Raw genomic sequence first — 13,500 nt, 5'->3', positions numbered from 1 at the left:
AGGATCTATTAAGTTCAGGATATGTCTGGTCTAAAAAGTTTCTAGTAACTAAAAAAAAAAAAAGTACTAGCTCTATTTTTTCTTAACAAGAAGAGTATAATTAAATACTAGTCACTATTGGAATAAGTACTAGTATCTAATGATTAAGTACTAGTATCTAATGAATAAGTACTAGTAACTTTACAAAAGACACTAGTATCTAAAGAATAAACACTAGTACCTAAAGAATAAGCACTAGTAGCTAAAGAATAAGCACTAGTACCTAATGAATAAGTACTAGTACTTAATGGAAAAGATACTAGTATCTAAAAAATAGGTACTAGTACCATGAAAATAGATACTAGTACGGCTTATAGATTAAATGTTAAAACGGCTTGCCATAAACGGCTTGCCATACACATGTCTGGAAGTTTGCTAAATAATACACATATTCTAAATAGGCATTAACCAGTTGACCTATCCAAGCCTTCTTACAAACCAACCGCCAATAGGCGATGAGCAAATCATCACCTCCCATCTGCGTGCCTCTGTGCATTAGTGATGCTCAGTCCGACTCATTGTCGCGAATCGGTTCTTTTGAACAGTTAGTTCAAACAATCGGTTCAAAAGATCGATTCAGCTATTCTTTTACGTACGTACGTCATCACGTGGTTCCTGACATGACGATATGGCATATACATGCTCTATATTCGCCTATGTCCCAGTTTATTGCGTTTTTATATATTACATTTTATTAATAAGTGTGCTTATTGTATTTTAAAGTGTAGCTACATTATTTACCTCATAAATCACAGTTATTTAAAACCTAAATATTATGCGCTACATTATTACACATTATTCGGTTCAAGGAGTTGGTGAGTTAATTGCAAGTCTTCAGATGTTTAACGAGAGAGTGCCTTTACATGGACAACAGTATGCTAGGCTACTGTATAATAACTATCAAAAATCAGCTTATTCTAACAACTAATCAACGCGTTTACGTGATATTTGAAATATTGGGGTTTAAGTGTTTTTAAGTTAAGCACATTAAAATGCCGCGAGAACGCTGTCAGGTCGCTTGCAGAAAAAGTGAAATCAGTGTAATACAAAAATATAGGTCTGCTGATTGGATTTTGGGTTAACCGTGACCTTTAACCGATAAAAATAACAATTTTTCGTGAGTTACATTCAGACTTTTCGTGTTATTAAACATAATCACAGTGAAAATGTCAATGTAAGCACTCTCAGTTAGTTGCTGACTCGGATTCTATCCGTTTCGTGAACGAGTCGTTCAGACTGGACTGATTCATTGAGAAGATTCGACTCGCAAGAATGATTCATTCACTTATCGGACACCGCTATCGTTTACTATGGCTGCGCACTAGAACGCGTGGCTCATCTAGTTTATTTATTTCCACCACGTCAGCGGGTATTATGCTTATAAACCTACATCGACTTTTGCACCATTCTTTCGGTGCCAGACGGCCGTTTTTAGCGAGTTTATACCACACTCAGCGGGGAGTCTATGGTTTCAGACCGAGAGAGATTCCGGAGAAAGACGCTGGGCTTCCGCAGATCTCCGCGCTTAACCAAGGTTGATAAATTAACAGTAACCTGCCTCTAATATTGTCTGTATTATTATAATGTTTATGCTTTAGAGACGCATAACATACGCTTTGGTAGCTTCTTACTTCTTAAAGATGAATTCTTAAACCTGTATAAATATTTGAGATGCGAAACAAAATCTGCAATGCTTTACCGTATAGAGTGTGGTAATGTATTACAAACCGCATTCGCTGGCTGTCTCATGTAAACAGATCACGGGCTGGCGAGACTGGTGGAGGCCTATAGAGCACATGGACACAAAGTAGCTCAAATTAACCCGTTACTTCCCCAAACTCCTGTGCTGGACAGCGTGCCGGAGATCGGCCTGTTGAATGGAGTCGTTGATGGAGTCTTCAACACCACCGGTGAGTTTCTGCTTGTTTGTATTTAGTCATATAGCCTATATCTCATTATGTTGATTAGCACATAAAATAATTTCCACATGTCCTTTAATTCAGTGCAGAAATTTAATTTACATATTAATGGAATTACCTTTGAAGTCTACATGGGGCAAGGCATTAGGGTTTTTATACACACAATGTTAAACAGACCCGGGACCCGAAGTAATAGATTGGGACCCGACCCGGCTGACAATTTAAAATATAGCCCCGAACCCGTACGGATCCCGGGTCCTCGGGTCTCGGGTCCTCCGTGTAGACCTCTAGACCGAACAATAAAGAATCAAAACATTTTCAAACAATATCATGTTGTAGTCCAGATTAAAATATAAAAAAATGTGAAAATAAATAGCCGTTTAAGTATTTAGTTATGTGATGAACACCACTGCGAATACAAAAATCAGAATGGCTGTTAAATCATATAAATATGTTTCAGAAAGTAGTGCAGCTGCTTTGTTTATGGGGTTACCGGGGTAACAGCTGCATTTCTGCTGTTCCATCAGCGCCATCTGCTGTCAGAGAGTGAATGTGCATTTTCATTCAGCGTGTCTCCTTCACTCCTCCCATCATGCGCTTCTCATCCATTGGGCTTGTTTACATGAGAGTCCGCATGTGTCTGTGACGCAGCATACAGCAGTGTTGTGCATTTTAACCAGTTTATGGGAAAAGTATTCTTTAAATGCATTAAAAAAAATCTGAATAATTTGTAATAAATAATTATTCACGGTATTTTGAGGTGCCCACCACGATAACAATATCGTGCATGTTCGTTATCGTGATATACCGTAGTACCGAATACCGGCACATGTCTACCACAGAACATTATTTTAAAATAATACTTCTTTAGTTTGGTCCATTTATCTCCTTACATTTTTATTTGTCGTCATTCCAGGATTGCGGCATTTTGGGAAAGCCGAGGCGACCTCTGAAGAGGTGTTGGCCTATCTGGAGAGAACATACTGTGGGAGAATCTCAGTGGAAACCACTCAGCTCCAGAACTTGCAGGAAAGAGAATGGTTTGCAGACCGATTTGAGGAGCTCAAGAAAGAGGCGTTTTCACCGGAGGAGAGGAGACAGCTGGCTAAACTGATGCTTGAGTCACAGGTAACACAGCCATTTGCATTTAGTCACTTTTTTTTTTTTGAATGCCTCAGGATGACTGTAACACTTTGAATAACATGTAAATCATTACACACTTGATTCCACTGTCATCAGCAAATGTGCGTCTCCTGTGTTCTCTTTTTAAAGGAATTTGACCACTTTTTAGCCACCAAGTTTGCCACTGTTAAACGATATGGAGGTGAGGGAGCAGAGAGCATGATGGGATTTTTCTACGAGCTCTTCCGTTCTGCGGCGTATAGTGGAGTGACAGACGTGGTCATGGGAATGCCTCACCGTGGACGTCTCAACCTCCTCACCGGACTACTGCAGTTCCCTCCAGAGGTTGATACTTGATACTTTTGTTTACAGCCATGAAAACAAAAAGAGAATTGCTAATAAAACAGAATACAAAATTAAAAGTCAAGTAAAACAGTTTCTGAAATATGTAATAAAATAAAAAAAGCAATTTAAATTCTAATCTACACTAATAAAGTCACAATAATTAATCTTGTGAAAATATCAATTTAAAATTATTTTAAAGGTAAGCTGGAAATACTATATGTTTGTAATGGGAATATTGTTTTAAATTTGAAAATGCAAAGTAATATTTTCGCTTGAGATATCGGAGTTATCTTATTTGTTATTTTGTTTTAAGTGATGACCCTTAAAGGGATAGTTCACACAAAAATTCTTTGATTGCTTATTCACCCTCATGTTGTTCCAAACTTGTATGAATTTTGTTCTTCTGTGGATCATAAAAGAAAATATTTTGAAGAATGTTGTTAGCCAAACAGTTTTGGTTACCATTGACTTCCATTATATGGACAAAAAAAAACTCTGTGACATTTTCAAAATATCTACTTTTATGTTAGAAAGAAATTCATAGAGGTTTGAGGGGGAGTAAATGATGACAGAATTTACATTTTTGCGTGAACTTTTCCTTTAAAGGGGTCCTATTATGCTTTTTCACTTTTTCAACTTTAGTTAGTCTGTAATGTTGCTGTTTGAGCATAAAAAATATCTGCAAAGTTACAAAGCTCAAAGTCCACTTCAAAAGGAGATATTTTATTCAACAGAAATCACTTTTCAAAAACTACAATGAACGACTCGTTTGGACTACAACGCATATTTTCCGGGATTTGTAATATCACAAATATCGACGAATGGGACGAGACCTGGTTGAGCTGCACTAGAGAAGGCAACGAGTGTTATCACTATGTCGGAGACACGCTAGCTTTCCCAAGGCAGACGAACTTGGAGTGATTACAATCATCTGGGTTTAAATCGCGATCAAATTGATTTGATTTTGACGCAATATTTACACTGAAACTCGCAGGCGGCTATGGTAAGGGGCATGACATTTCCCGACCAGGCGCCGAGTGCTGCCAATCACAACACACACACTGGCCCAGCTAACCAATCACAGCACACACTGGCCCAGCTAACCAATCACAACACACACTGGCCCAGCTAACCAATCACAGCACATCTCGTATTTCAGAAGGCGGGCCTTCATTTGATACAGGAACTATTCAAGCTGTTCATGCCAAACTGGGGAGAGAGGTGTTGTAATAATGTTTTTCAAACAACCTAGTATGAGAGCCTGTTCTAGTACATCCCCCAAAACAAAATCAAGACTTTGTAAATGAGCATAATAGGACCCCTTTAAAATTGTGTTTGCATGCACAGCTTCGGTTTGGAATTGATTCCTTGTTTTTCTTCCTTGTCAGTTATGTTTATGCCATCTTGGTTTAATTCCTCACCCATTGTTTCTTCCTAACATCTAATCCTCTGAGTCACAATCTCCACCTCTTCATACTACATGAATAGACTCATTCTCCAGGGAATGGCAGTTTATTTTGTAACCGGTTTGTGGGAAAATTTTAATTGAGTCATTGCCTGCAGCTGTTATTACACTTTTGACAAACCAAATACTTCTTCATTTCTCGCTCTCAGCTCATGTTCCGTAAGATGAGGGGTCTCAGCGAGTTTCCGGAGAACTCTCCCTCTATTGGAGACGTGCTGTCCCATTTAACCTCCACGGTGGAGCTGGACTTTGGGGCGGGACACCCTCTCAGTGTCACTATGCTGCCGAACCCCTCCCACCTGGAGGCCATCAACCCTGTGACGCAAGGAAAGACTCGTGGCCGTCAGCAAGTCAAACAGGACGGCGATTACTCCGCTGACCCTCATGCACAACCAGGAGACAAAGTCATCTGCCTGCAGGTCCTGAGCAGAGATGTTTCAGTCAGTTTTAGGATGTCTGTATTAGTTTCCAGATTAGTAAAGTTCACTAATAACAACATTATACACCTTGCTAATACATAGTAGTTGATGATATAACGTAATAGTTTATCTGTTCTGTGCAGGTTCATGGTGATGCTTCGTTTTCAGGCCAAGGCATCGTAACAGAGACCTTCACCCTGTCAAATCTCCCCCATTTTAGAGTAGGTGGAAGCATCCACCTCATCGTGAACAATCAAGTGGGCTACACCACTCCCTCAGAGAGGGGCCGATCATCTCTGTACTGTAGTGATGTTGGTATGTACATGCCAGAGTGTGAGTGATGTATTTATTTATTTTATTTTCCCCAGTATATGGATTTCCATATTTTCCAGCCTGAGATGTGGGACCCAAGATTGGCCTGTCGTGATTATTATTATTGATTAATTGTCTTATTGTGTCTCATTCAATCCGATTGCAATTATTTGAGATAACCATAATAATTGTGCAGTTTAAATGTCAATCACATTTTGCCATCCAAATAAGGGAAATTATATAATGGTTATATTAAATTATAAATTTACCCAACAGTAGTTAATGTGACCGTACCTTTAAGGTTTCCCTGCAATATTCAAAGCAAATGAGAGCTCTATGGCTTAACATTTGAAAGCAAATAAACTTAAGAAAGCATAAATGTAAGCATTGTAATTTTGTTGTTTTGTAAAATAAAATAATAATTATTATTATTATTACTACTACTACTAATAATAATAATACATATTTTTTTTATTTAACAATGCAATAGTATTATTGCAATAATGATATTTCTTTATTAATTTAATGTTAAAAAAACGTAACTTATTATTAATTTATTTTTTGTAATTTAAAAAATAAAGTATTGTTATTTTATCATATTGGTCATATTGAATGGTTAAAAAAACGGTTTTCTTTTTTGTCCTTAGCTGATCACATGCCTGAATTTCTGCACCAGTGTTATTTTAGTTTCATTGAGATACAATTATAGTTTTTATTAATATTGGAATTAGTTTTTATATTCTATTTTCATTTTATTTTTAGTTAAAGGTTTTAGGGATGTTGTAATGTGTTTTGTAATTTTTATTAGGTTTTGATATATATATATATATATATATATGTTGTTGTTGTTTTTTTTTTTACTTTTATTTAGATTTAAAGGTTTTAGGGATTTTGTAATGTGTTTTGTAATTTTTATTAGGTTTTGATATATATATATATATATATATATGTTGTTGTTGTTTTTTTTTTTACTTTTATTTAGATTTTACTTTTAGTTATGTTATTATTATTATTGTTGTTATTATTTTTTTTTTTACTTTTATTTTATTTAGATTTTACTTTATGTATTACATTAAATTAAACAAAAATGAAAAATGTTTTTTTTTTAATTATGAAGTAAAATAAGTTATTTTTTTATTATTATTTTAAACAACATCTAACAACATTTTTGCAATTCTGTTTGTTGCTGTTTAGGTAAAATGGTAGGATGTGCAATAATCCATGTGAATGGCGATGATGCTGAGGAGGTCCTCAGGGCGACCCGGCTGGCCGTGGAGTACCAGAGACGCTTCAGAAAAGATGTTATTGTAGACCTGCTTTGTTACCGCCAGTGGGGGCACAATGAGCTGGACGAGCCCTTTTTCACAAACCCTACAATGTATAAAATTATCCGGTGGGTACTTCTACCAGTCACTGTTTTGGCAATTCTGATTTTAACGGATGAAACCGCCTTTATTTTATAACATATTTCTAAAAAGTTAAGTTTAATTTTCCTTATTTCGTGGCCATTCTAGGTCGAGAAAAAGTATCCCAGATTCATATGCCGACCAACTCATCGCTGAGGGTCTGATGACAGAGGAAGAGCGCGGACAGATCAAGACCACCCTCTACGCTGTGCTCAACAACCGGCTGAACAACATGACCCTCTACAGCCCTCCGCCCACCAACCTCCAGGGGCGCTGGGGAGACCTGGTGGAACCCCAGAACAGAGTCTCATTCTGGGACACAGGGGTAGCGCTGCCCCTGCTGCAGTTCGTAGGTGCCAGATCAGTAGACATACCTGAGGAGATTCAACTGCACAGTCACCTGAGAAAGACACACGTGCAGGTAATGAAAGAACACCTCGCTTGATCTTTGCCCTCATTTTGTGCTGTTTTATGGCATTTTATAAAAAAGCAACATGACAGTTGAGAGGTTTAACTTTTATGCATATATTATGTAACAGTAGGAACATAAACTATAACGATCTATACAGCCATAAGATGACAACATTGAAAATGTCTATGTGAATGGCTCTTTAGAATTAGTTTTCTCAGTAAAGAATTGATGCAGTCTAGTTGATTTGAACATGCCTAAACTGGTTTGTCACAGGCACGCCTGCAGAAACTGGAAGAGGGCACAAAATTAGACTGGTCCACAGCGGAAGCCCTGGCGTTTGGCACATTGCTGTGCCAGGGTAAAGTATTCCTCTCTCCTTCCTTGCACTGTTCAAGAATAATTTGTGCTTTTAATTTGTATCTTTTATACAGATTTTTTTCCTAATCTTTGTTGTCTTTAGGTTGTGCACTGGTGTTTTTGGACAATTTTTTGGAGTTTTGGAGATTTTTTGACAATAACTTAGATTCTAAAAAAATGTAGAATTTATTTTCCTGATATAACAGAATTTATTGAACTGTACTCTAGTAGAAATGATTCTTTGTCAGCTTAATACAAACAAAATATTTTCCAGATAATATTTTATTAATTTCCTTTTGCTTCAGTGCAATGATAATATAAAACCCAATCATTTTGCAAATGTACTGTATACTATTGCTACTTTTTTAAATAAGTTGTTATGCACTAATATTCCAATTTTGTGGTTGGTAAGATTTTTTTAATGTTTAAAAAATGTTCTAATGCTCAATAAAAAAATACAGTAAAACCAATAATATTCTGAAACGTTATTGCAATTTCTATTATAATATATTTTATAATGTAATTTATTCCTGTGACGCAAAGCTGAATTTTCAGCATCATTACTCCAGTCTTCAGTGTCACATGATCTTTCAGAAATCATTCTAATATATGCTGATGAAACATTTCTTATTATTATCATTGTTGAAAACGTTTGTTTAGTGGAAACTGTGATACATTTTCTCAGGATTCTTTGATGAATAGAAAGTTCAAAAGAACAGTATTTGTTTGAAAAAGAAATCTTTTGTAATAATGTAAAAGTCACTTTGATCAATTTAATGTATCCTTGCTGAATAATTTCTTTAAAAAAAAAAAAACTGACCCTAAAGTTTTGATGTCAGTGTACATGAAAATATATTAGCATCAAAAAGTTTAAAAACCCATTTTTATATATATTTGATGCAGGATTTAATATCCGTATCAGTGGTCAGGATGTTGGCCGGGGTACGTTCAGTCAGCGTCACGCTATGGTTGTGTGTCAGGAAACCAACGACATGTACATCCCCCTCAATCACATCAGCCCTGAACAGAAAGGCCACTTGGAGGTGAGCCAAGCCAGACACAGACACAACAGGCACCGTTTACTGCAAACATGAGTTATGCATTGCTGCAATCATTTATCACTTTTTTTTTTATTATGTGTTTTTAATAGTACATTTTAGTTTAGGCTGTTTGGTTGATGGCATGTAACGTATTAGCTTTGTAACTCAGTACTCCAGCTGCTCTTCATTCCTGAGCTGGGTGGTTTGCTGTTTTAATTCTTTATGCCACCACATTAGACAGCATATAATAATTATGTTGTTGTGTGTGTGTGTGTGTGTGTGTGTGTGTGTCCTTGCAGGTGTGCAACAGTGCTCTTTCAGAGGAAGCTGTTCTGGGGTTTGAGTATGGAATGAGCATTGCTCTGCCTAGACTGCTGCCCATCTGGGAGGCTCAGTTTGGAGATTTCTTCAACGGCGCCCAGATAATATTTGACACTTTCCTCTCTGGAGGTAAAAAAAAAAATAGTCAAATGCTAAGGGTGACAGTATAATTTGCAGTGTTTTACACATGCTTTGGTCAAATGGTTAAATACACCTTTAGAGCCTAAATCCTGTTTTGTGGCAAAACTTCTTAAGGTGAGGCGAAATGGCTCCTGCAGAGTGGATTGGTCATCTTACTGCCACACGGATACGATGGAGCCGGACCAGAGCATTCATCCTGCCGAATCGAGCGTTTCTTACAGGCGAGTTAATGCATGCTCTCTTACAGGAAAAGTACAGAGCGAATCTTTCAGCATCACTGATAATCTTCGTAATTGCACTTTCTTCCTCCTGCAGCTCTCTGACAGTAAAGAGGAAGGTGTGGACGGTGACACGGTGAACATGGGAGTGGTCAATCCTACCCTACCAGCTCAGTACTACCACCTTTTGCGGAGACAAATGATTAGAAACTTCAGGAAGCCGATAATCGTGGCCTCTCCTAAGACTCTGCTGCGCTTTTCTGTACGTTAGAGATATTCATATTTTTAAATATGAATTCCTTACTGAAAAAAAGAACGTTTTTTGTTGTTTTATTATTCACCTCTATTTGGCACTAGGGGGCAGTGTCAAGCTTGGCTGGTATGGGACCAGGAACTTCCTTTAAGCCTGTCATTGGTGATACTTCTGTAAACCCTGCAAGGTATCTTCATTCAGTCACTTTTTTTAAACACATTTTTGAAGCAAGTCTCTTATGTTCACCATTTATTTGATGAAAAATACAGTAAAAACAGTAATAATCTGAAATATTATTACTATCTAAAATAACTGTTTTGTATTTGAATGTAAAATAAAGTATAATTTATTCCTATGGTAGCAAAGCTGAATTTCCAGCATCATTACTCCAGTCTTCAGTGTCACATGTTCCTTCAGAAATCATTCTAATATGCTGATTTGCTGCTCAAGAAACATTTCTTATTATTATCAATGTTGAAAACAGTTGTTCTGCTAATATAACAGCACTTATTTGAAATAGAAGTATTTTGTAATAATGTAAACGTCTTTACTGTCACTTTTAATTATTTTAATGCATCCTTGCTGAATAAAAGTATTATTTCCCTTCCTTCCTTGCTCTTGTCTTGCAGTGTGCAGCGGATTCTGTTTTGCTCGGGTAAACATTACTACGCCCTGCTGAAACATAGAGAGACGTTACCAGAGGCAGAAAAAAGCACAGCGCTGATCAGAGTGGAGGAACTGTGTCCTTTCCCCACAGAAGCCCTACAACAGGAACTAAATAAATACACAAACGCCAAAGGTGAGTTGCTCATATACACATCTTTTATTCATGGAACACTCAAAGGATTGTCTTAATTAACATTTGTTTCTTTGGTATTGTGGCAGTTGCTCAGTGAGTGGCCTTCGTAAGGAATCGCAAACGTGCAAAGGTGTTGATAAAAAGCCTTTCGGCAATCCCAGAATGCAATACACGGAGCTCCATGAAAAAATAAATACGACATTATACTTGCTTTTCCTTATAGGATGAAATATATGAGACATATTATATCTGATTCAAAATATTATATTAGTAAAATATTTGTTTATTATAAATGCAATACCACAGTTTGGGGTCAGTAAGATTAAAAAAAAAAAAGTTGAAAGTTTTTTACAGTAAAAAACAAAACAAATATATTTTAAACGGCAACCACATGTGACGACCCCGGGCTGGACTCCGCTTCGTCCACGGTGAAAGCCAATCCGGCGATCCACTGCGCGAAGTTGAAGTATTCCCTCAGTAACCAGCACGGATCAGCTCCAGGCATGACGAAGCAGAAATCGTCTTTATAAAGAATATCTCTTTGGATTTGAGACTTTAGTCTTTGCAACTTTACAGATCTTCTTTATGCACCAAGAGCTTGTAACACCAAAGAGAAAGGACAAATTTAAATCGCATCATATGACCCCTTTAAAACAACTGTTTTCTTTTTGTATATAATTTAATATATTTTATATATGAATTTTCAGCATCATTACTCCAGTCTTCAGTGTAACATGATCCTTCAGAAATCATTCTAATATACTAATTTTCTGCTCAAGAAACATTTCTTATTATCAATGTTAATCTTAATATTTTTGTGCAGAATGTTCAAAAGGACAGAAGTAATTTTAAATAGAAATCTCTCTTTTGAAAAATGTCATCACTTATGATCAATTTAATGCATCTTTGCTGAATAAAAATAGTCATTTAAAAAAAATCTGACCCTAAACTTTTGAACGGTAGTGTATATTTAATGCTTATTACAGTATTGTTGTTGTTAGTTGTGAACATGCTAACAGCAAACTCTATTGTAAGCCGACACATTTAAACAGAAAACATGGCCATCTTCATATTATATTATTTCATATCAAGTAGTATAATTTCTGTTTTTGTTACAGATTTGATCTGGAGTCAAGAGGAGCCACAGAACATGGGCTGCTGGTCATTTGTATCACCGAGATTCGAAAAACAGTTAGCCTGCAAGGTCAGGTTCACCACTTCACGCTAATAGAGGGCCTCTTAGCTAATGCCTTGATCGCCTCTTAGCTTACATTTTTGACGTTCATTAAATTAGCACTGATTTATTGCAAAATGATTGACGTTGATCTCATGATTTGTTCCCTCAGTTGAGATTAGTCGGCAGACCAGCATTACCCGCTCCTGCCGTGGGCATCGGTACCCTCCACCATCAGCAGCATGAAGCCATCCTGACCGCGTCTTTCTCCTGAGACCACACAACTATAAACTTCAAGAAATGATCGTCTTATTGTAGCAAACAAGCTATGACTGGTACACTGACAACAAACTCCAAGTACTGTTTGTAGCCTGAGCACTAAACAGAGGCATATTGCAGGTTTGACTGTTTAATGCATCCCCTTATTTAGGTATAAGGGAACATCTGTTGACTGAACATTTCTTACTGACATCTAAATCAGCTTATCAATACTCCTTTTGAAAGTATCATAACTGATATTTCAGAAGTAATATTTGGCACAGAAAAAATTTTATTATATAGAAGAAATGTAGAAAACGAACAAAGCATACATACATATTGTATGTAATTTTTCAAAGCACTTTTCAAATTAAATTTGATAACTGTGCGGAAGACTATGGAGGCAAAGAAAAGATTATAAATAATATTTGTTGCAGCATTGAGATGAATATTGTGATGTGAACTAGTAGTGGCTCATGATCAAAATGTTGGTGCATTAAATGTGTGCATGTGAATTAAGGGCTGCTTGGAAATTGACTCTTTCCAGATGAATGTAGAATCAGAAATAACAAAAATTAATCAATTGTTACTTGTTTACGAAGTGAAAGTATTAATCGAAAATGAATATTTTTGTTTTGATATCTAGTTTATGTTGCTGTGAATCTTTACCTATGACAATCCCATCCAAATCCAATTTATAATGTTGAATTATAGGCATTGTTTTCAGTAGTCATAATGTTGTGGGCGAAACTGAATTTGTACTTGAATACTTATTCTGGAGATAAAAAATAAAATAAAAATGAAAAAAAAAAGTTTATCATTTACCATTAACATACTCATCATGCAAAGCAAATATATTTATAATTAAACCTGTTTGTCTGTCATTTAGTATATTCATTCCTAGTCAGTCAGTTCAAATGAATTACAGTTAATGTTTTGTGAAAAATGTCCATGTTTCCTTTAGACATGCTATGTCCTGGAAAAGTTCATTCATAAAAAGCAAACGTAGGGAAAGTATTAATCGAAAATGAATATTTTTGTTTTGATATCTAGTTTATGTTGCTGTGAATCTTTACCTATGACAATCCCATCCAAATCCAATTTATAATGTTGAATTATAGGCATTGTTTTCAGTAGTCATAATGTGGGCGAAACTGAATTTGTACTTGAATACTTATTCTGGAGATAAAAAATAAAATAAAAATGAAAAAAAAAAGTTTATCATTTACCATTAACATACTCATCATGCAAAGCAAATATATTTATAATTAAACCTGTTTGTCTGTCATTTAGTATATTCATTCCTAGTCAGTCAGTTCAAATTAATTACAGTTAATGTTTTGTGAAAAATGTCCATGTTTCCTTTAGACATCCTATGTCCTGGAAAAGTTCATTCATAAAAAGCAAAGGTAGGTGATTTAGTATTTTAACAGCATTACTTTGTTTTGGTTTTGGAATTTTAAGCTATTGATATTAATTAAGGCAAGACACTACAGGCAA

At 36.0% G+C, this 13,500-nt stretch overlaps 1 protein-coding gene across 1 annotated transcript; it reads left to right on the top strand.

Annotated features, from left to right (window-relative positions):
- The first annotated feature begins 1,313 nt into the window (after positions 1 to 1,313).
- LOC107670224 (probable 2-oxoglutarate dehydrogenase E1 component DHKTD1, mitochondrial) lies at positions 1,314 to 12,798 on the top strand. The gene is made up of 17 exons (XM_016462755.1): positions 1,314 to 1,573; positions 1,797 to 1,949; positions 2,875 to 3,086; positions 3,231 to 3,425; positions 5,040 to 5,309; positions 5,453 to 5,624; positions 6,816 to 7,014; positions 7,136 to 7,448; positions 7,713 to 7,797; positions 8,700 to 8,839; positions 9,136 to 9,286; positions 9,413 to 9,519; positions 9,614 to 9,778; positions 9,874 to 9,956; positions 10,399 to 10,568; positions 11,687 to 11,772; positions 11,915 to 12,798. The coding sequence occupies exons 1-17, from the start codon at positions 1,414 to 1,416 to the stop codon at positions 12,014 to 12,016; spliced, it is 2,763 nt and encodes a 920-aa protein (XP_016318241.1). The 5' UTR covers positions 1,314 to 1,413; the 3' UTR covers positions 12,017 to 12,798.
- The last annotated feature ends 702 nt before the right edge of the window (positions 12,799 to 13,500 follow it).

This window comes from Sinocyclocheilus anshuiensis, unplaced genomic scaffold (assembly GCF_001515605.1).
Source record: "Sinocyclocheilus anshuiensis isolate Anshui unplaced genomic scaffold, SAMN03320099.WGS_v1.1 scaffold624, whole genome shotgun sequence".
Taxonomy (NCBI): Eukaryota; Metazoa; Chordata; class Actinopteri; order Cypriniformes; family Cyprinidae; genus Sinocyclocheilus; species Sinocyclocheilus anshuiensis.
Note: the sequence above shows the minus strand (reverse complement) of the source record. Positions and strands in the feature narration are given on the sequence as shown.

Bases quoted from the DNA above. Each gene is read 5' to 3' on its own strand.
- LOC107670224 (XM_016462755.1), top strand. From the start codon at position 1,414: ATGCTTATAAACCTACATCGACTTTTGCACCATTCTTTCGGTGCCAGA. The intron at 3,087-3,230 runs GTAACACAGCCA...CTCTTTTTAAAG, and splicing joins AACTGATGCTTGAGTCACAG to GAATTTGACCACTTTTTAGC. The intron at 7,015-7,135 runs GTGGGTACTTCT...TGGCCATTCTAG, and splicing joins ACAATGTATAAAATTATCCG to GTCGAGAAAAAGTATCCCAG.